Raw genomic sequence first — 21,733 nt, forward strand, 5'->3', positions numbered from 1 at the left:
GGCGCACGCTCCTATCGAGCAGACCTCGAAGATTTCGGTGAGTAATGTTAGGAACTATTAAGAAATATTTATATGCTTTTATATTTGCATGCGGACCAATGTTAGCAGTACAGGCAGCGAAGCCGCAGCGCTGTTCCATCAGTCGTCCTCGTCTTCGTCAGAATCCACGATCTTGCCCCTTCCCCGTTTGGAGCTCCCTATGGCGTCTTCGTCCTCTGAGATTTCTTCCTCGTCCGAGTCAATCTGCGCACGCCTCTTGTCAACCTGTTCTGCGTCGGAATCGCTTTCATAGTCGCTTGCAGAATCGCTTTCGCCCTCAGATTCACTCACCTTGCCCGCGTTAACTTCCTCGACCGCGTCAAACCAGTCGCTATATACATCCACCGGTTGTGAGAGTGCATTGATATGTGTCTGGAAATTTTGTCCGCATACTTTGCATGACAACGACCCTATGCCGTTCTTCTTGTCGAGTGTGCACGTAATAGATTTCTCGTGATTGCAAAACAAGCAGTTAAACGTCAAATCCAGCTTCTGCACCACTCTTTTTGCTGGACCTCTTGAAGACTTCTTTCTCTTACCCATTTTGCCACTTTTTTGGTGCTAAGGTATGCAAGCAGCGTTCAAAGATGGCCTTGATACTTTAATAACTTTAAAATTAACTTGCAATGGTTCTCTCATTGTGATTGAAGGATTGATTATATCGATGCTCGAGTTTATCCAGATCACGTGACTAAAAACAATTTCTGGTCATGTGACTAATGCGTGATCTTTCAATGCTGTTTGAATCTGCTAGGAAAATTTTTTCCATGGTAGTGAAGTTCTTTGAAGCTCATCGCATCTCATCGCACCGCGGCTTTCACTTAATTCAGGCGAAATATTGGCTCTGTGAGATCCCCAAACATCTGAAATGGCCAAATCAACACCTGTCAAAAAGAGAGGAGGTTCCAAGTCTACGACTCCAGTGTCTACGCCTCCTGTGAAGACCAAAAAAGAGAGTAGAAGCGGTACACCAGCTTCTACAGCAGGCTCCACTCCCGTCTCTACTCCCTCCAAGAAGAAGAAGAGAGCTAAGAAGCCAGCAACCTCCGTAAAAGTGCAGGAGGCTGCGAAGCCCAAAGAGCCAGAGACTGTTGTGCCCAAGGACAGAATTAACAAGGCTGTCCAGGAACTGTCTAAATTCACTTCTAAAAAACAAGAGGATTCCACTCAGCTTTTGGATGATGACGATGAGCTCGACAAGCAAGTCGAGTTGATTGCAGTCAACACTGGGTCGTTCACCGGCAACAGAAAGGTTTTCAAGCCTAAACAGTTCAAAATTGAACACTCCATTTTCAAGCCCTGGAAGAAGGCTAGCGAGACCTCTGTGAAAGACTTCAAAACTCTTTTGATTCTCAGGGACCAGGATGCTGTCAAGGTGTCCGAGGATGAAATATATGACCAATTGCGTGACTCCGGTATTACCATCGACACCGTGATCCCCGGCGCCGATTTGAAGACTAAGTACAAGTCATTCGAAAAGAGAAGAGCCTTTATCCAGGATTTCTCGCTGATCTTGGCTGACGACTCTGTGGTTACCACACTACCTAAGTTATTAGGCGGTAAAGCTTACGAAAAGGTTTCTACGACCCCCGTTCCAATCAGAACCAACAAGAAGGGCGTTTTCTCTCTCACCATACTATCAAACAGTATCAAGAAGGTCTTCGAACACTCCCTGCCAGCTAAGATGCCTCGCGGCACAACACTGAGCGTGCACCTAGGAAATCTCAACTGGTTCACCGCTGACGAGCTAACGCAGAATATCCTGACGGTTGTCGAGCAACTTGTTAAGGAATTCCAGGTCAGATCTGTTTTCCTCAAGTCCAACAAGTCGCCAGTGCTTCCTCTTTACTACAACCAAGCTGTGCTTGATGACTTGGCTAAACAAACTAAGGAAGACTCTAAAGATACCGCCACCCGCAAAGTCACCATTGATGGTACTGAGCTTGAGCTATCTGCTTTTGAAGCTGCCTTGATGGAAATCGCCAATCCTGACGAGCTAGATAAGGTGTTTGCTGGTCGCATCAACAGAGCTAAGAAAAGAGCGGCGGAATCCGAGGAAGAGAGCGCACCCGACTCAAAGAAGGCCAAAGCATAAAGCATCTACCCAAATTGTATAATGTATTTCACCATGTAAATTAAGAATTCGTAGCACCAATTTAAGCCGTGGTCACGCTTAGCTGAACTGCTTACGCACCGCTCCCCCACTGCCTTGCCATCTGAGGCGCCGCTATCAGCGCTTGTGTGCGACTTATATATTCTGATCAAGTCGATTACACACTAACATCGGCTCTTGGCACCTCGCAGTTAAGTACGTTAAGTTTCCGCGGCGTATTACAGCTATTTACCTCACGTTGGCCAACCTTGTGATAATAAAATATTATACTATTAATTTTCTTTTCAAGGAAATACACAAACTTGAATAACCAACTTTTAGTGACGCTTGATATACTGTGCGACACAGCACGATAAATAATAAGGAATTTGGAAATTTCGTATACTCGAAGTGGTTGGTATCAGATTCCAAGTATTCATACTGAATAGTACTGTAACTCCAAGGTCTGCATTAACCTTTAAGCTAAAAGCATCTTCGGTGTCCTGGAGTATTTTGTGACATCCACTGCCCTGAGATGGAAGCTCCGATGAATTTGGACGAGGTTGTGAATTCATTCAAAAATAGAGTCGATCAGCTTTCTCGAGACTGGGACGCAATTAAGTCATCCTTCGTCGGCTCTCAAGATGAAGAACTAAAGCAGCTCAAAGTTAAATTCGATTTAATACAGGAGCAGAATTCGGTAATACTGATTGATTTGTATCAGCTCAAAAAATTCCTAAACTTGGAAGATAACAACTATAATAACGTATTCAGCACAGTCTTAGACTCTCCTGCTGGCGCGCTCCATTTTCCAACAGCATCTTCGGAGCGCTATGCGGAGAACGCAGTACCTGCTACCTCTGGAGTGACATACCTTGGCTCTGTTGAGCAGCCCCGGATACATGACACGCAAAGTGCGCTTCGTACTCAGCAGCTCTATAGTTCTGCGTCATCAAAAATTCAAGAAAAGCATCCCGTTCATTTACACTCTCTGTGGTCTGAGATACACTCGCCCTTAATTAATGATGAGATCTCCTATTGGAAAAAGACACGGAGCCCAATGTCGCCACAACTTTTCTCGCACCTACGCCAACAAAACCCAAAACCAACCATAAATGATGAAAATGACGCTACTGAGTACTTGGGACTTTCAAAATTGATCGGCGTTGAAACACCGTCCAAAAACCCTCGTGAGAAAACTCATGGGAAGCTTCAAATGAAGCCTCTAAACAGCAGCCTCCTCAAAAGCGGTCAGACGCCATGCAGTTCTAGGCACTTAAGGTATGCCAAAGACGCAAAGGATATTAGTGCATATGTTTTAAAAATGAGCGGCAATCCAAAAACAGTCGGGGACATGTATTATGAATACGAACATCAACTTAGACCACAAATCCTTGAATTTGAGAAAAGATACGGCAAGGGCCAGATATCGAGGCTACCTAAAGTTCGGACATACCAGCGGCGCCGCGCTTTGATAAATGAAATTGAAAAGTTTGCAAGACGAGAGGGGAAGTCCATTGAAGAAGCAGTGCAGTATTTTGAAGAAATACGAACTCAGAACAAGAAAACTGTTCCATGGCTATACAACAACTTGAATCGCATCTTGCAAAAGTATTGTTAATGATGTATATGCTAACTAATCCGGTCTTCTTGCCAGTTTCAAGACCCTGGCAAAAAATTGAGGATCAACGTAACAAAAAACTTCAGCCAGCTCAAAGAAGATGAAGTCGAAGAAATGGTATGACTTAGATTTTAAAATGCATTAATTAATAGAGGCTTTATGCGACTCACTACGACGAATTGAAGTCCGTGACCTCAAACTCTACTGCCTTCAGAATTTCTTGATTTAGCAGCCTGTATGGCTTCTTTCCAGTTACAAGAAAAGACGGCATAGCTCTGGAAAATGCTCATAAACACTAAGGCACTTGTGATACCGTACCAAAGACCAGCCATACCCAAGCCGCAGTTGAAAGTCAAGAAATATGACATAGGGATCCCAACGCAGTAGAAGGCCAAAACGTTTATATAACCGCCAATTTTTTGCTGACCTTGGCCTCTCAGACAGCCAGCAGTGCACGCATTGAAAGCATCAAAAATTTGCATGAACGCAAGCAAAGGCAAAACACTCACAACCAAGTTCACGACATCAGGCTCTTTCGAAAAAGCATTAGCTAGTGGAACCCTGTATGCATAAATAATTGTCATGTTGAAACAGCTGGCAACGGCAGATAATAGTAATGAGACTTTGCAAGTTGCAATACAATTTTGATAGAGAGATGCTCCAATGAAGTTTGCAACACGGGTACTTGTGGATATTGAGATCGAGAATGGGACTTGATAAGCCAAAGAAGCAATTGTAGAAACAATGGACTGTGCTCCCAATTCGCGGGTACCCAGGTGTGAAGCAAAGATAGTCAAAATTTCAAACCCCAAAAATTCTGCCTCAACCATCACGATACCTGGTAGGGCCAAGCTGAACATTTTTCTCCAGTTTTTGAAAATCTGATTAGGTTTGATGGTTCCACTCCAACACTTGCGAGGGTTTATTTTATGATTCGTAAACATAGTGTAGAGCAGCAGCCCCAACGCCATCAACCAGTAGTTGACTGCCACGCTGATAGGAGCCCCCAAGTACCCAATACCGAACCTTTTGTCAAGTACGAGCATGTAATTCATAACAGCATTGAAAGGAGCGCAGAACAAAAGAACAATTGTGGAGGCATGGAAAATGCCTTGGCACTGCAAAAATCTTTTACCGCACTCAAAGAATACAAATCCTGGAACACCAAGGGCGACAACCTTTAAGTAGTTTGCCGCAAGTCTGCAAAGCTCGCGTTCGGGTATAAGAGCAGCAAGGATAGCTTCTGACCAAAGCCACCAAATGCAAAGAATAGGTGTAAAAAATATAATCGTAATGAGAGCGCATCTCTGTAATAAAATGCCAACCAAATGGTAGTTTTTGGCACCATAAGCCTGCGAACACAGAGTGTCAAGACATGTGCACAGCCCTTGAATGGCAGCAAAGCCTGTAATGTTGGCAGTCATAGATCCTAACGTGATTCCGCCAAGCTCTTTGATCCCCAGATGTGAAGTAGTGAAAACAGAGGCCAGCGATAGAGAATTCTGCAGGACAAATGTGAAGATTAGAGGGAAGGCATTTTTCATCAGCACTTGGCACTCTCTGCGGTAAGTGGTGCTAATGATCTTACCAGAGTTGAGAGCATCCTCCCAAGTCTGGCGAATCTGTTCCTCTTCTTCCTCTGGGACACTGTTCAGAGGGCCATCGTCACTGATGAGCTTGTTGTCCAGCAAGAGGTCGCGCTCCTCTTCGAGCAAGTCACGCGAGTATGAGTTTCGTGAGCTGCTCCGCTTGCTAGCGCCATTGTTTGAGTCGCTGGTAGCGCCATAAGAGGATAGACCTTCGCCTTGTAAAGTGTAGGCGTTGTTGGAGTCGAGAAGCGATTCGTATCGGTTTTCCCCGTCGTCGGAGTCCACGTCTCCAATGGCATTTTCTTCTTGTGGAATGTAGTCTACAGGCGCAAAGATCCCACCCTTTATGATGCCGCTAGAGTGGATTACAGACGATCGTCTTTCGCCTGTAGTGTGCGTAAACTGTTTCGAAGGAGGGGCCATTCCGCAGTCAGAAATTGATCAGGAACAATCTCAATCAAATCGGTGTTGGGTAAGCAATTCAAAAGACCGTCGAAGAGCCCTTAGCTTTGATCCGTCACCTCAAGTTTCGTTAAGTCTTCTTTCCTTTCGGTGTTTAAGAAGTCATCTTAATGAATTTTTTTCCGATTATATAAACCCACTCCGATATTTTCCTTTTTCCATGCATGTGACCCTGTATAGCTAATTACGGAAGAGGGCATCGTTAAAAAAAAAAAGAACGCTTCGAATTGACGCGTTTCGCCACTTATTGGCAAACCTGGAAGATATTTGAGCTATAGATTGAAGACGGGTTTTGGCCAATTGGACACTCTGGAACGGTCTAGCGGACTGGGATATTATTTGTTCGAGCTCAACTGTGCTTGGAAACTATTTATTTTTACGCGACTTAAGGGTTTATTTTGAAATATGTTTTCTCAGAGGAGTAAAAGGACGAAATCGAGTCATGATAGCTCAAAAACTGGTCCAAAAAGTCATATTTCAAGCTCTGACGCACCAACGATGCGCCAGAAGACAGTCACGAGCTTTTTTGCAAAGAAAACACGTCGGTTGGTTGGTACATCGAGTTTAGCCGCCGAGCCGCACAAATCGGTTTTAATGGGAAGGAAGCCGCTTTTCGAGTCCCAAGGATCTTTTGATGAGGAGAACAGGGACGAAGAATTGAAGCACATGCTTAACGAGAAACCTCTCAATAACTTCAAGTCGCTATCGCGATCACCGTCGTCTCTATCGACAAGTTCAGGTCAGGTTACGGCAACTCAAGCATCTTTGACTAGTTTTGGTTCCTCTCAGCATTTCGTAAAATACTCGCCATTTTCGAGCTCGTTTACGGAAGGACTCGATGGCGGAATGGTTTCTTCCACACAAAGAGCTCCTGAGAAGAGGCCGCCTCCTTCACACTTTTCGTTTTCTCTTAACAAAAAGATCAAGTCGAGCCGAGCTGGTCCTTCGACTTCTCAATCCTTGACCAAAGCCAGCGGTAGCAATCCGCAGCTGGATCTGACAAAAGAACAACGCCAGGTTATAGACCTCATTGTTTCTCAGCGGAAGAATGTTTTCTACACGGGGTCCGCGGGTACTGGTAAATCAATAGTTCTTAGAGAGCTAGTGAGGCAACTCCGAGCACGCTATGGTGATGCCGCAGTAGCTGTCACAGCTTCAACTGGTCTGGCGGCAGTCAACATTGGAGGGATGACCGTTAACAGATTTTCGGGGATCAACATTGGTATAGGCAGCGTCCAAAAGCTAGCGGCACAGGTTAAGCGGAACAAGACAAATAGCGAAAGGTGGAAGCGAACTAGTGTTCTCATCATTGATGAGGTTTCCATGATTGATGGAAGGTTTCTGGACAAAATGGACTTCGTAGCCAGAGACGTTCGCAGAGTTCATGATAAGCCTTTTGGTGGTATACAGCTTGTGATGACAGGAGATTTTTTTCAGCTGCCACCGGTAGCTGATAGGGACCGTAGCGTACCTAAACCACCGTTTTGCTTTGAAAGCAAAGTTTGGCGCCAGGCGATTGATAAAACAATCTGCCTAACGCAGGTTTTCAGACAAAAAGATCAGGAGCTTGTTGATTTGCTGAACAGCATAAGATTTGGTGTGATAAACACGAAGGTTGCACAACAAATTAGAAGCTTCGAAAGAGAAGTTAACTACTCGGATGGTATTATGCCCACTGAACTGTACCCCACTCGTCGTGAGGTTGAAATGTCAAACAAGCGAATGCTCGACCGATTGCCGGGAGATGTTAAAGTCTTTCACGCGCAGGATCAAGCAACGAGCGACAATCCATACTTATTGAAAATCCTGGACTCACTGATGGTAGAGAAAAATATAGCGTTAAAAGAAGACGCGCAGGTTATGATGATCAAGAACATGGACGAAACACTCGTGAATGGGTCGGTGGGAAAACTTCTTTTTTTCACGACCGAGCTTCTCCACCAAAAGATGTTAGAGCTCTTCCCTGCAACTAAACTGAGCGACCCTGATCTTGTTTTAGACATGAGGCTAGTAAGCCGCTGCATTGGAGTGGCTTCTCAGAATTACCCACCAGATATAAAAGCGGCCATAAATCAAAGGCCCTTGCACAGAACGGAACAGCTAAGTCTTCTACTCAAAGTTGCAGAGCGCGAAGACAAGGGCTTGGCATTTCCTTTTATTCGTTTTACTACGCCGTCTAATGGCTTCAGATATGAACTTATTCTTCCGGCTGAATTTACGATAGATGTTCCAGCACAAAAGACAAGTGTCAGCAGGACTCAATTGCCCCTTATATTGTGCTGGGCTCTTTCCATACACAAAGCGCAAGGTCAAACGATAGATAGATTAAAGGTTGACCTCAAAAAAGTCTTTGAAGAAGGACAGGTTTACGTGGCCCTTTCTAGGGCTGTCTCCAAAGAGAGACTTCAAATTGTTAACTTCGACCCTCGAGTAATAAAGGCAAACGAAAAGGTTAAGAGCTTTTACCAAACGTTGGAAGTTCTCTGATCTTGAACAAAAAATACGTTGCGTTGTGCTACAGTCTAAATCACCAAACATCTGTGTCAGTGTTGTCTTCCAGTTTTCCCCGGAGGAAAAATCTGAATTCTTGGAAAAATTTCCCTGAATAATAATCCTATTTTTAGCTCAACCTCCAAACAATGTTCCTATACGTAACGCATCTCGAAAGGCAAATGCGCGCTCAGACCACAGCTATGACACCGCGGTCCTTCCTGGAGTCGGTTACTGAGTCTCGCGCACAAAAGGTATCGGCCCAACCAAAGCTCAGAAAAAGAGGGAAACCTTGAACGGTCTTTTCAACTAATTGAGTTACCGAGCGCCTCTTTCATAGAAGAAATTGCTGGTAAGTCTTTTATTCCTGGGAATTCGATGTCTTTTTGAGCATCGGTTGGTAAACCTTCAATCTTCATCACTTTGACCGGAAAAAAAATTTTATTGTATGCTGCATGTCCCTTTACATGCAGTAGAAGTTATTTAAAAGAATAGGAAACATAAGGGCCTGATCCACTGTACACAAATAGTTTCGAGAGCAGCAGCCTGAATATCCGAAGATGGTGGAGAGCTTAGAAAGACACACTTTTAAAGTCTTCAATCAGGACTTCACCGTGGATAAGCGCTTTCAGCTCATCAAAGAGATCGGACATGGTGCGTACGGAATCGTATGTTCCGCTAGATTCGTAGAGGCAGCGGAAGAGACAAACGTTGCTATCAAGAAAGTTACGAATGTCTTCGCCAAAACACTGCTGTGCAAAAGGTCCTTGCGAGAACTTAAACTACTGCGGCACTTTAGGGGTCACAAAAACATTACTTGTCTGTACGACATGGACATAGTGTTCTCACCAGACAATTCCTTCAATGGTCTGTACTTGTATGAGGAGCTGATGGAATGCGACATACATCAAATTATTAAATCTGGGCAGCCTCTGACGGACGCGCACTATCAAAGTTTTATTTACCAGATACTCTGCGCTCTGAAATACATACACTCCGCTGACGTCTTGCATCGTGACTTAAAACCAGGTAACCTTCTGGTGAACGCAGACTGCCAGTTGAAGGTTTGTGATTTTGGCTTAGCCAGAGGATATTCCGAGAATCCTGTCGAAAATAACCAATTTTTGACGGAATACGTGGCTACAAGGTGGTATAGAGCGCCCGAAATTATGCTGAGCTATCAAGGCTATACAAAGGCTATAGATGTTTGGTCATGCGGCTGCATTTTGGCTGAGCTATTAGGTGGGAAACCCATCTTCAAAGGAAAAGACTACGTTGATCAACTCAACCGGATACTTCAGGTTCTCGGCACCCCCCCTGAGGAGACGTTAGAGAGAATCGGCTCCAAAAATGTGCAAGATTACATCCATCAACTGGGTTACATCCCCAAGGTTCCGTTTGTGACGCTATATCCACGCGCCAACGCCCAAGCGTTGGACTTGCTTGAAAGGATGCTTACGTTTGATCCTCAAAAGCGGATCACAGTGGAGGAAGCTCTGGAGCATCCATACCTCAGCATATGGCATGACCCTGCCGACGAGCCAGTGTGTGCCGAAAAGTTTGATTTCAATTTTGAGTCCGTGAATGAGATGGAGGACTTGAAACAAATGATTCTTGACGAAGTTCGAGACTTCCGCCGATTCGTCAGACAACCGTTAATAGAAGAAGAGCAAAACCAACAGGAGCAGCAAAACCAACAGGAGCAGCAACAATTACATCAGCAGCAGCTCGAACAAGAGCGGCAAAGCCAGCGATTTATGGCGAACGAGCCCACTATAACAGATCCCTATGCAGATGGCGATTTTAAACAGCATGTGCTTTTCTCACAACCTCCCTCGGTTTCGGCAGAACTGCACGATCAATTCATTGGTATTCATTCCGATAATCTTCCCGGCCATGATACAGATTTTCCGCCGCGGCCACAGGAAAATCTCCTCATGTCACCTATGGGCTTAGAAGGTGCTGGAGACACTAACTCTTTGGAGCCAGCAGGATCTCTAGATGACTTTTTGGATTTAGAGAAAGAGCTAGAGTTTGGTCTAGATCGCAAATTCCCTTAGATCTAATAGTTTATGGTTATAGCGCATGTAGGTTTCGAACCGGGGACTTGTCGGAATATCAATCAAGATCTCCGTTATCGTATCCAGATTTGGCGTGGGCAAGATATCAATGACTAATTCAGCTGTGCATATTGACCCAATTAATAAACTGGTCTTTCGAGCATAGACTTCAAAACCTGCGTTTAAAATCCTAAATGAGAGACTAGAAACTGGATATTTTCTCAACCCACCAATTGCATAGAAATGACTATTACAGTCCCATTTAAACAAGTTGACGTCTTTACATCAAAACTTTTTAAGGGGAATCCTGTTGCGGTGGTGAACTTCCTCGACGTTGAGGAAAGTAGCATTACGCAAGATACGTTACAAAGTATTGCTAGATGGACAAACCTGTCTGAGACAACATTTTTATTCAAGGCTACTGACCCTAAGAGTGACTATAAATTAAGAATATTTACACCCATGTGCGAGCTGCCATTCGCTGGGCACCCTACTGTCGGATCTTGCCAAGCATATTTAGAGTTTTCCGGTAGAGATGCCGTGGGCAATATATACCAACAATGCGGCGTGGGAGTTGTGGAACTAACCGTTGAGGACAAAAAAATATCTTTGAAGGGTCCACCACCCAAAGTGATGGAAGTACCCTCTGCGGAAACTAGCGATTACGAGGGCTCTTTGTCCGCAGAGTTCTTCCAGAAACCTATGTTACTAGATGTTGGTCCCAAGTGGATTGTAGGTCTAATGCGAGACCCGCAGTCGTGCTATGAATTGGAGCCCGATTTCTCGAAGATGAAGGCTTCTACCATTAAGTATGGAGCTATCGGTCTAGTTGTCGCGGGTAAGTACCCTGGCGAGGATAAGTATGAAATGAGGGCATTCGCGCCAGGAGATGGTGTACTGGAAGACCCCGTGTGCGGCAGCGGTTCTCTAGCGCTAGCCGCGTATTTACAACAACTGAACAACTACGAATCTAACTATGAGTTTGAGATTTATCAGGGCAGAAGATTGTATAGAGATGGGAAAGTCTCCGCTAAGATCGAGCACCTTGGGGGTGAGGTGGAGTACTTTATAGGCGGTGAGGCTATCACCATTGTAAATGGTGAGATATCCGTTTGAAAAGCGGAAGCTAAGTTAAAGCACAAGCTTATAAGCCAAGGAATAAGCCCGTAAATACAATTTAGACACCATCGAAACCTAGCTGGCGGTTTTTACGTTTTGGAAATTTGGACGATTTGACGGGGCTAGTTACGCATCTTCCTTTCCTCTCTTTAACTGAAAGACAATTATTTAGACTAAAACTTGAATATAGTAAACTTTTGATATAGAAGCAATCTTCGAATCGGCGAAGGCCCTATCACGGTGCGAGTTTTTAGCTTGAACGCTACGGTACAAAAGCTCATCAAATGTGAAACTTACTAATATGTTGCATATATGTAGTTGTTAACTTGCACGCTTGTGGTCCGCAAAGGAACAGTGGTGAAAGCTTTGGTAAAGAACAGCACCAGGACGGATATACCTGGGTTCGGGACTTACGCCCTGTGTGCTCTCGTTGTTTTTATTGTTCTTGCTCGAGGTTTTTGCCGTCTGTAGAATTGGCATGAAAACCCTAATTATTTTGAAGCTTTTGTTGTTGAACTAGAAGGGGGTGAACATCTTCTAATCACCACCACTCGACTAGTAACAGCGCCCTTTCGATAAACGACACAGGTGGACACCCGAACAATTCCTAGAGAAGATCATGTTCAGTGAAGTCTCAGACTTAGAGAGCTCCGAGTGCGCAAGCTCTATTAGAAAAAAGAGGTTTAACTCGCGTCTTCCTCAATTAGGACTCCTCACTCTCCTAGTGTGGGGCTCGGTAGTGTTTCTCAAAACCTTAAATTCCACCATTCATGGTGAGCCGGGCTTTCGAAGGCTGCCTACAGACTGTCCGCAAGTAACTGAGGATGGTCTTTTAAAAGTATCTTTTGAGAATGTCCGCAACTTCACGTTCAATCCCACACTTCAGACCGTACAGTGGATCGGCGGCCTCAACTCCCCAAGCGAGGACATGGGATTGTTCTTGAGTGTTGAAAACGGTTCCTACGTGATAAAGTCAGTGTATGACCAAGAGTATTCGCGCTTGCTACTCAAAGGTAAGGAATTTTCTTACAAAAATCAAAACTTCACAGTTGATCACCTTCAAGCTTCACCGAACTTGAACCAGATGCTAATTAGGTCAAACACCGTGAAGCACTGGAGGCACTCTACATTTGGCTCCTACTTTTTGTTTGACACCGAAACGTCGAGTTTCAATTTCATTGGTGACAACATTGCGAAGGCCGAATGGTCTCCAAATTCTGTGGATATTGCCTACGTGAAAGAAAACGATTTGTACGTGTATTCATCGAAAAAGCACGCCACCGTTAGCAGAGTAACGGACGACGGCAGTGCCCAGGTATTTAATGGGAAGCCTGACTGGGTTTACGAGGAAGAGGTCCTTGAGGGTGACTCCGCAATGTGGTGGTCCCCGGAAGGCGAGTATTTGGCCTTCTTTAGGATAAATGAAACAGAAGTCCAAGAGTTTCCTATCCCTTATTTCTCGCAACACGAAGACGACTTGTACCCAGAGGTTCGCCTCATTAAGTATCCTAAAAGCGGAAGCCCCAATCCCTCTGTTAAACTGATGATCTACTCTTTGGAAAACGATAAAACAACAGCTGTTGCCGCTGGGAACGAATCCTCTTTAATTACCGAAGTTCTTTGGGTGGGGAGCTCGAAAATTCTTTGCAAGGCTACAGACCGCTGCTCAGACATTCTTTCAGTAGTTCTGGCGGACGCAAGAGTTGAAGGGAAACATGAAGTCTCAAGAATCGAGTCTTCAGAAGATAGTTGGTGGGAGATAACTCACGACACCATGCATATTCCTAAAGACGAGTCCAGGGGAAGAGAGCAAGATGGGTATATAGACTTGGTGCCACATGATGGCTATAACCATTTAGCGTACTTTTCCCCCACTAACCGGTCGAAACCTTCTTTTTTAACGCGCGGCAGTTGGGAGGTAGTGGATGGGCCTGCAGGATTTGATCAGGACACTAATGACGTTTATTTTGTTGCAACCAAGAAATCGTCAACAGAAAGACACTTGTACCGTGTGAATTTGCATAAACCATATGAACTCACAGAAATTACGGACACTTCCAAGGAGGGCCTTTTTTCAGTTTCCTTCTCTTCAGGAATGAGATTTGCTCTGCTATCATATCTGGGCCCCGATACCCCTTACCAAAAGATACTTGATTTGAAATCAACTTCCTCTGACACACATGCGAGAGGTAACGTCGTCGGCAAAACGCTCTACTACTTAGAGGAAAACGAGGTTTTAAGAAACAGACTACACCAGTATGCTGTCCCAGAGAAGACTTTTAGGGAATTAAATCTTGGCGAGGATGAAAACGGTCAAGACATCCTAGTCAACTCATATGAAATATTACCCAATGACTTTGACCCTACTTTAAGAAACCATTATCCTGTTTTTTTTTACGCGTATGGAGGCCCCAATTCTCAGCAGGTAATAAAAGCGTTTTCCGTAGGATTTAATCAAGTTGTCGCCTCTCAACTTGACGCAATCGTTGTTGTGGTGGATGGCCGTGGAACAGGCTTCAAAGGAAAACAATTTAGATCGTTAGTGCGCGATAACCTTGGCGATTTCGAAGCAAGAGACCAGATAGCAGCTGCGAAACTGTACAGTGAGAAATCTTTTGTCGATTCAGAAAAGATTTCACTCTTTGGGTGGTCGTACGGCGGCTATCTAACTCTAAAAACGCTCGAAAAAGACGCAGGGCAGACATTCAAGTACGGCATGTCCGTTGCTCCCGTGACGGATTGGCGGCTTTACGATTCAGTTTACACCGAGAGGTACATGCACACACCCCAGGACAACATGTCTGGGTACAACAGGTCCAAGGTGCATAACGCAACCGCGCTCGGACGGAGTAGGCGGTTCCTTCTAATGCATGGCTCCGGGGATGACAACGTACACTTTCAGAACTCACTAAGGTTTTTGGACTTGCTAGACCTTGCGAATGTCGAGAATTATGACATGCATGTTTTCCCTGACTCTGATCACAGCATCCGCTACCATAATGCAAACACAATAGTTTATGATAAGCTTTTAAGTTGGGCCCGCCAGGCGTTCAATGGTGACTTTGTCACTGGCTTCTACTGAAAGAAGCAGGTCGTGTTACCAACGAGCGCTATGCTTTTAAAAAAGGCTGGAAAACTAACTAATATACAACTTTGCCAAGCCGAAAATCCATACATTTTGTAACAAGAAAAATGCATCAGAATTTGTGACATGAATGAAATCAAATTCAACATCTTAGAGTCCCGCTCGTTGACCAGGGGGGTCAACATCTACTACTTGGTTCACTCCACAGTATTATGGCAGGTACGTAACCGGGTAACGAATATAACGTATAGTATGACTTGACTTTACTAGATCTCAAAAGATGAATTCGGTGGCGAACTTGAACCTAAAATAAGAGGCCGTTAACTATTGAGACATTTGGCCTACTTACGTATTGACATTAGTTACCGTTGAATTGCGATAAAGGGCTAAATATGGTAGAAGAAAGTTCTCAGCGAGAGGATAAACAGGCACAGCCCTCGAATGGATCGCAACAAGCGCTGAAAGACGAGAAAGTTGCAAAGACGCAGAACAATAAGAAGGAGGAGGTGGAAGAGCTCTCTGAAGAAGACCTCAAACTCAAAAACAACCTTGAGACTCTCGTTGAAAGGCTTTCGGAGGACGATGCTAGCCTTTACGAGCCATCCCTTATCCAATTGAAGGAGCTAATCAGGGATTCCACGAGTTCTATGACGGCGGTTCCTAAACCTTTGAAGTTTCTTCGTCCTTCTTATCCACAATTATGCGGCGTTTACGACAAATGGACGGACAAGAAATTGAAGTCGCTAATGGCCGACGCTCTGTCGGTATTGGGAATGACATATTCCGATGAGGGCAAGAGGGATTCACTAAAGTTCAGATTGCTCTCTGACGAGAAGAATATCGAAAGCTGGGGCCACGAGTATGTGCGTCACCTGGCTTTGGAAATCGGCGGCGTTTATAACGAGCAAGTGGAGAAGGAAGCCGGAGACTCTTCGGAAGCTTCCCCCGAGCCTTCCAAGAGTAGCATCGACTTCGATGTATCGAAAGAGTCTTTGATTCAGCTATCTTTGGAAATTGTTCCCTACTTCCTCAAGCACAACGGCGAAGCCGACGCCGTTGACCTGCTTCTAGAGATCGAATCCATCGATAAACTACCTCAGTTCGTTGACGAGAACACTTTTCAGAGAGTGTGCCAATACATGGTTGCCTGCGTCCCGCTCCTACCACCACCTGATGATGTGTTCTTTCTACAAACTGCATATTCCATCTACTTGAGTGAATCGCAGCTGACGGAAGCACTAGCGCTGGCGATAAGGCTTGATGACGAATCCTTGATTAGAGCTGTCTTTGATGCTACAACGAACGCTGTAGTACACAAGCAATTGGCTTACATATTGTCTGCTCAGAAGTCTTCTTTCGAATATGAAAATGTTCAGGATATCATTGGCAATACACACTTGTCGGAGCACTTCCTTTTCCTGGCCAAAGAATTGAACCTAACTGTTCCAAAGGTTCCAGAAGACATATACAAAAGCCACCTGGACAACTCATCCAAGGGCGTATTTGCAGGAACAGGCCTTGATTCTGCCCAACAAAATCTCGCAGCATCATTCGTGAATGGCTTTTTAAACCTCGGCTACTGTAGCGATAAGCTAATCCTCGGGGACGATAATTGGGTTTACAAAACAAAGGGCGACGGCATGACATCTACTGTCGCTAGCATAGGATCAATTTACCAATGGAATCTAGATGGGCTACAGCAGCTTGACAAGTACCTGTACGTCGAGGAAACGGAGGTGAAAGCGGGTGCTTTGTTAGGAATAGGTTTATCAGCTTGCGGTATTCATGATGGCGATGTTGAGCCAGCATTGCTACTTTTGCAAGACTATGTCACAAACTCTGACAAAAAGATCTCCACAGCCTCTATTCTAGGTTTAGGCATAGCCTTTGCTGGCAGCAGAAATGATGAGCTGTTGGGCTTGCTTCTTCCAATCGCCGCGGACACAAGCCTACCTATTGAGACTTCTGCTATGGCGTCTCTAGCTCTGGCCCACGCATTTGTTGGCACATGCAATGGCGACATTACTGCAGCTATTGTCGACAACCTCTTGGAGCGTACAGCTTCTGAACTCAAGACTGAGTGGACAAGATTCATCACTTTGGCTTTGGGTATTCTATACATGGGACAGGGTGACCAAGTCGAAGATGTTTTGGAAACGATTTCAGCTGTCGACCATCCTATCACTTCAGCAATTGAGGTGCTGATCAACGTCTGTGCTTACACTGGTACTGGTGATGTTTTATTGATCCAGGACCTTCTGCATCGCCTAACTCCCAAGAACAAGGAAGCGGAAGAAGAGAGAGAGGATGACGAAGAAGATGTCGAGTTCGCTGAAAGTATAAATGACGAGTTAACTGATGCTCTCAACATAGGCAAGAGCGATGAACCTCCAGCAACTGCCGATGCCGAAGACAAGATGGACGTTGACGAGAGCAACAAAGATCAAAGCAAGAATGACAAAGAAGAAGATACAAAGAAGAAAGAGGAGGAAGAGAAGAAAGAAGAGGAAGACGAAAAGGAGTTTGCCCTCATCGACGAGTTGACATACTCGGTACTTGGTATCGCAATGATCGCAATGGGCGAGGAGATCGGCAAGGAAATGTCTCTCCGCCACTTTAGCCATCTGATGCATTACGGCAATGAGCACATCCGCAAAACCGTGCCGCTGGCGATCGGGCTTCTCTCAGCCTCCGACCCTCAGATGAAAATATTCGACACACTATCGAGATTCTCGCACGACCCCGATTTGGACGTCTCAATGAACTCTATCTTCGCCATGGGCCTTGTAGGCTCCGGTACTAACAACGCCAGACTTGCACAATTGCTAAGGCAACTAGCCAGTTACTACTCTCGCGAGCAGAATGCATTGTTTATAACAAGACTGTCGCAAGGTCTGATTCACATGGGCAAAGGTACTATGACATTTGATGTGTTCAATGACGCCGGCGTTCTCAACAAGGTTGCCTTGGCTTCCTTGTTGACCGTGCTGGTTGGCCTAGTCACACCTTCGTTCATGCTTGACCATCACTACCTATTCTATTATCTGAACAGCGGCGTAAGACCAAAGTACATCCTTACACTAAACGAAGACGGCGAGCCTATCAAAGTTAACGTGAGGGTGGGACAGGCGGTTGACACTGTCGGCCAAGCAGGAAAGCCCAAGACAATAACGGGCTGGATTACCCACTCAACTCCAGTGCTTCTAGGCCACGGAGAAAGAGCCGAGTTGGAAACCAGCGAATACATAAGCTACGCAAGCCGTCTAGAGGGCGTGGTGATTCTGAGGAAAAACCCAGATTACCGCGAGGAGGAGTAAATAGCGAATCTCCCGTCTCCGATGTATAGATGCAAAATACTACATTTATCAACGTGTTATATTTTCAAAGTTCTGTTTAGTGAACTACTTAAGGTGCGCGTCTCGTGAGAGCGCGGCGCGTGCGCACGGCGGGTTCCAGAACTTGCACTGCAGTCGTTCTGCTCATTGGAACTCAACCGCCTTACCGGCCATCAAAAGACCCACGATCAGACCTAGCAAGCCCAGAACAGAGCCGAAAATCTCAATCACCAAAATTTTCACAAACAACGAAGAGTCAGCAGCATCAGACACAGCAGCAGTCGCACCAGTAATACCCACAGCGACACCGCAGATCAAGTTCGAAAGTCCGACAGTCAGCCCAGCCCAGAAAAGGGAGTAGCCGGTGTAAAGGTTGGACTTCGAGAATAGCGTCTCCTTGGAAGCTACTGTGAGCTTCGAGGAGAATACAATAGCCATGATCAGCCCGTAGATAGCCACGACTTCGCAGAAAATAATTGAGATCAAGTTCTTCGTGGTGATTCTGGGGGCGCGAACTCCGGCACCGATGATGGAAGAGCCTGTGATGAAAATACCCCACGCCGCACCGACCACACTGAGGCCGATGCACATGCATATACCGAGGTTGGCCCACATGTAAGGCGACGTCTTGCTCAAAAATCTGCCAAAGTTGATGTCTTCACCATGTCCGGTGAATAGCTTTTTACCTGCGTACCACACGGCCACGGTGATCACCAGGAGCCGCAGCCACTGGCGGAAGGAGGGGAGCGAAATTCCCATAGAAGACTCTGACTTTGAAGACATCTGAATAACTAAATTGCCCGTGAAAGCCTTGCTTAACGCTTACTGGAGTTCAATTTGGTCTGTTCATCCTTATAACGAAAGTTAAGGTCTACAAATTTGGGTATTAGAAAATCACCAGGTGTTTCGTATGTACGTATATTATTCATGTGAACGGACGGGTCGAGCCGAAGCGACGAAGAGCGATCTGATGAGCATGTCGAGCAGTGCGCCAAAGAGCGCTTCTTGGCCCGTCCTTGGGTTAAGATTATCTATCAAGCACTATTTTTTCGTTTTTGGGACCATTCTTGACGCGGTAGTCCATTACGCCTGAGTCACCTCAGCACCGTTGTAAGCTAGGTCAAGCAGCTTCCAGTTGCAGGCAACGTTGTTCTTGGAGAAGCGGTTCATTATCTCCTGAGCAATGTCATCAAAGTTGCCAACAGCCAGAGCCAAGATTGTAGGGCCCGCACCGGACAAGCAGATTCCTAAAAGACCAGGGTAGGTGGATGGGGTGACGCTGGACAAGATTTCGGTCAGCCCTGGGATTAAGGTTTTTCTGTAGGGCTGGTGCACGCGGTCTTGCATGGCCGGGTAGATGAGGTCGGGGTTGGGAGGAGACTGAGTTAGCGCGGTGGTTAGCACAGCGAGCCTCTGCAGGTTGAAGACGAGGTCCTTGGCGGTGTAGGCCTGTGGAAGGACGCCACGCGAGTCCGCAGTGGAAACCTCAAAGTTTGGAATGATGGCAATGCACTTAATGTCTTTGTTCCAGTTGTAGCGCACGTGGCGACCGATGTCGGTGGGAGGACTTGGTGGGACGAGGCCTGTGTCTTCGCCGCCACTTGGCGAGCCCAGCACCTCGCTGAGAGGAATCTCACGTCTCTCCATTTCTGCAGGTGTGAGGTCACGCAGGAAGGATCCCACAAACCCACCCATCATGGCGGCGGTGATGTTGTCAGGATGACGCTCAATCATCAGGCAGTAGTCGAGCATGCGCTGTTTGGAGTACCCTAGCTGACCAACCTCGTTACCTAGCATCACACCAGCGACTACCGCGGCACCAGAAGAGCCCAGCCCACGTCCTAGAGGGATAGGGTTGTGGATGTGCACTTTCGTGCCCGAGGGAAAGCTGCGGATGTTGTTGCAACGGAGCACGTACAACGCGGTTCTGGTGATCAAGTTCTCATCGGACCTGAGTGGCACACTGTCAAAACCTTCACTGTCCTCTGTGTAACTCAGTTTGCAGTTGTTGGGGTCGGAGTTGGTGTCATTCGCAGCTTTTGGGTCTATTTCGACCTCGAGGGTCAAAAACAGCGCCAGCCCAATGCCCAGAACATCGTAACCGGGCCCAATGTTAGCCGAGGAGGCTGGTACACTAATCTTGAAGCTACGAGGCATATTAAATGGATAGAAAATGATCTTCTTGACCTCGCAAATTGGTATTAACACTTCAGATGACCTGACTATTAGCTAAATTTATAAAATTTTTGACAAAATCTACCATCATAAATTAGTCACTAGGAACCTTTGGAACGGGCTTTAAGATACGATCGAGTGACGAACACTATTCAAACTCCGTAGCGTTGCCATGTTCAGAGCTAGAGCGCCGCTTCAAAAAGCCTTCCGCCGCCGCTTTTGTTCAAAAGGCGGCGCCGAAAACTTTGAGATGTCGAAACTTAAGAATGGCGTTAGTGTCGCCACCAGTAATGTTCCGGGCCACTTCTCAGCGCTAGGATTATACGTAGGAGCAGGTTCACGGTATGAAACGAAGAATCTACGCGGCTGTACGCACATCATGGACCGATTGGCTTTCAAATCCACAGAGCATACATCTGGGCGTCAAATGGCAGAAACGCTGGAGTTATTAGGCGGAAACTATCAATGTTCGTCCTCGAGGGAGACTATGATGTACCATGCTTCTGTGTTTAATAGAGATGTTGAAAAGATGTTCTCGTTGATGGCCGAGACTGTGCGTTTCCCCAAGATTAGCGAGGAGGAGCTTGAAGAACAAAAGTTAACCGCGCAGTACGAAATAGACGAGGTTTGGAACAAGCATGACTTAATACTACCCGAGCTGCTGCATGTCACCGCGTATTCTGGTGAAACCCTGGGATCGCCTCTCCTATGTCCCCGCGAGCTGATCCCTTCGATCTCGAAGTATTATCTCAATGACTATAGGCGCAAATTCTACACTCCCGAGAACATGGTGGCTGCATTCGTTGGGATTCCTCACGAAGAAGCCGTGAGTTATGCAGAGAAATATTTCGAGGACATGGCTCCGGGAAACGGGAGGCCCACGATAAAACCAGCACATTACACCGGTGGCGAAACATGCATTCCGCCTGGCCCTGTGTTCGGCAATTTGCCCGAGCTTTTCCACATCCAAATCGGCTTTGAAGGCCTCCCTATTGGACACTCTGACATTTATGCACTGGCCACTCTGCAAACCCTTTTGGGAGGAGGAGGCTCCTTCAGTGCTGGCGGTCCCGGAAAGGGCATGTATTCGCGCCTGTACACACATGTTTTGAATCAGCATTTCTTTGTTGAGAACTGCATGGCGTTCAACCACTCCTACTCAGATTCAGGGATTTTTGGCATATCAGCATCGTGTGTGCCGCAGGCTGCTCCATACATGGCTGAGATTATTGCACAGCAATTTGCGAATACCTTCGCCACAGACAAGCTAAAGCTGACAGAAGAGGAGATTTCGCGCGCCAAAAACCAGCTTAAATCCTCGCTTCTTATGAATCTCGAGTCCAAGCTCGTGGAACTTGAGGATCTGGGAAGGCAGGTCCAATTGCATGGTCGCAAAATACCAATTGAAGAAATGATATCTAGCATCGAAAAGTTGACAGTCGAAGACATTAGGCGAACTGCAGAAGCCGTCTTTACCGGAAAAGTCAACAACAAAGGGGAGGGCACGGGCAGGGCCACTGTTGTTATGCAGGGCGAAAGAGAAGCATTCGGAGATGTCGAAGGAATACTCAAACACTATGGTCTTGGGAACTATGAGAAGTTCAACACATCAGCTTTGAAGACATCTAAGAAGAAGGGATGGTTCTGAAGTCAGAAATCAAGAAAA

The 21,733-nt window shown here is 45.9% G+C and overlaps 12 protein-coding genes across 12 annotated transcripts; 8 read left to right on the forward strand and 4 right to left on the reverse strand.

Moving 5' to 3' along the window:
* Positions 1-138: 138 nt before the first annotated feature.
* Positions 139-582, reverse strand: ELF1 (Elf1p; the record flags this gene model as incomplete). Its single annotated transcript, XM_002555290.1, has 1 exon — positions 139-582. The coding sequence occupies one exon, from the start codon at positions 580-582 to the stop codon at positions 139-141; it is 444 nt and encodes a 147-aa protein (XP_002555336.1).
* Positions 583-907: 325 nt separating this feature from the next.
* Positions 908-2,134, forward strand: CIC1 (Cic1p; the record flags this gene model as incomplete). Its single annotated transcript, XM_002555291.1, has 1 exon — positions 908-2,134. The coding sequence occupies one exon, from the start codon at positions 908-910 to the stop codon at positions 2,132-2,134; it is 1,227 nt and encodes a 408-aa protein (XP_002555337.1).
* Positions 2,135-2,666: 532 nt separating this feature from the next.
* Positions 2,667-3,752, forward strand: KLTH0G06908g (transcription activator GCR1-like domain-containing protein; the record flags this gene model as incomplete). Its single annotated transcript, XM_002555292.1, has 1 exon — positions 2,667-3,752. The coding sequence occupies one exon, from the start codon at positions 2,667-2,669 to the stop codon at positions 3,750-3,752; it is 1,086 nt and encodes a 361-aa protein (XP_002555338.1).
* A 194-nt stretch (positions 3,753-3,946) lies between these two features.
* Positions 3,947-5,764, reverse strand: ERC1 (Erc1p; the record flags this gene model as incomplete). The annotated part of the gene is made up of 1 exon (XM_002555293.1): positions 3,947-5,764. The coding sequence occupies one exon, from the start codon at positions 5,762-5,764 to the stop codon at positions 3,947-3,949; it is 1,818 nt and encodes a 605-aa protein (XP_002555339.1).
* A 444-nt stretch (positions 5,765-6,208) lies between these two features.
* On the forward strand, positions 6,209-8,290 carry RRM3 (DNA helicase; the record flags this gene model as incomplete). The annotated part of the gene is made up of 1 exon (XM_002555294.1): positions 6,209-8,290. One exon carries the CDS (start codon positions 6,209-6,211, stop codon positions 8,288-8,290), a length of 2,082 nt encoding a protein of 693 aa, XP_002555340.1.
* Positions 8,291-8,853: 563 nt separating this feature from the next.
* SLT2 (mitogen-activated serine/threonine-protein kinase SLT2) lies at positions 8,854-10,353 on the forward strand (the record flags this gene model as incomplete). The annotated part of the gene is made up of 1 exon (XM_002555295.1): positions 8,854-10,353. The coding sequence occupies one exon, from the start codon at positions 8,854-8,856 to the stop codon at positions 10,351-10,353; it is 1,500 nt and encodes a 499-aa protein (XP_002555341.1).
* Positions 10,354-10,596: 243 nt separating this feature from the next.
* Positions 10,597-11,469, forward strand: YHI9 (Yhi9p; the record flags this gene model as incomplete). The annotated part of the gene is made up of 1 exon (XM_002555296.1): positions 10,597-11,469. One exon carries the CDS (start codon positions 10,597-10,599, stop codon positions 11,467-11,469), a length of 873 nt encoding a protein of 290 aa, XP_002555342.1.
* A 622-nt stretch (positions 11,470-12,091) lies between these two features.
* Positions 12,092-14,554, forward strand: DAP2 (dipeptidyl aminopeptidase; the record flags this gene model as incomplete). Its single annotated transcript, XM_002555297.1, has 1 exon — positions 12,092-14,554. The coding sequence occupies one exon, from the start codon at positions 12,092-12,094 to the stop codon at positions 14,552-14,554; it is 2,463 nt and encodes an 820-aa protein (XP_002555343.1).
* Positions 14,555-14,949: 395 nt separating this feature from the next.
* Positions 14,950-17,874, forward strand: RPN1 (proteasome regulatory particle base subunit RPN1; the record flags this gene model as incomplete). Its single annotated transcript, XM_002555298.1, has 1 exon — positions 14,950-17,874. The coding sequence occupies one exon, from the start codon at positions 14,950-14,952 to the stop codon at positions 17,872-17,874; it is 2,925 nt and encodes a 974-aa protein (XP_002555344.1).
* A 162-nt stretch (positions 17,875-18,036) lies between these two features.
* Positions 18,037-18,675, reverse strand: VMA16 (H(+)-transporting V0 sector ATPase subunit c''; the record flags this gene model as incomplete). Its single annotated transcript, XM_002555299.1, has 1 exon — positions 18,037-18,675. One exon carries the CDS (start codon positions 18,673-18,675, stop codon positions 18,037-18,039), a length of 639 nt encoding a protein of 212 aa, XP_002555345.1.
* A 300-nt stretch (positions 18,676-18,975) lies between these two features.
* THR1 (homoserine kinase) lies at positions 18,976-20,049 on the reverse strand (the record flags this gene model as incomplete). The annotated part of the gene is made up of 1 exon (XM_002555300.1): positions 18,976-20,049. The coding sequence occupies one exon, from the start codon at positions 20,047-20,049 to the stop codon at positions 18,976-18,978; it is 1,074 nt and encodes a 357-aa protein (XP_002555346.1).
* Positions 20,050-20,239: 190 nt separating this feature from the next.
* Positions 20,240-21,715, forward strand: MAS2 (mitochondrial-processing protease subunit alpha; the record flags this gene model as incomplete). The annotated part of the gene is made up of 1 exon (XM_002555301.1): positions 20,240-21,715. The coding sequence occupies one exon, from the start codon at positions 20,240-20,242 to the stop codon at positions 21,713-21,715; it is 1,476 nt and encodes a 491-aa protein (XP_002555347.1).
* Positions 21,716-21,733: the final 18 nt, after the last annotated feature.

This window comes from Lachancea thermotolerans (assembly GCF_000142805.1).
Source record: "Lachancea thermotolerans CBS 6340 chromosome G complete sequence".
Taxonomy (NCBI): Eukaryota; Fungi; Ascomycota; class Saccharomycetes; order Saccharomycetales; family Saccharomycetaceae; genus Lachancea; species Lachancea thermotolerans.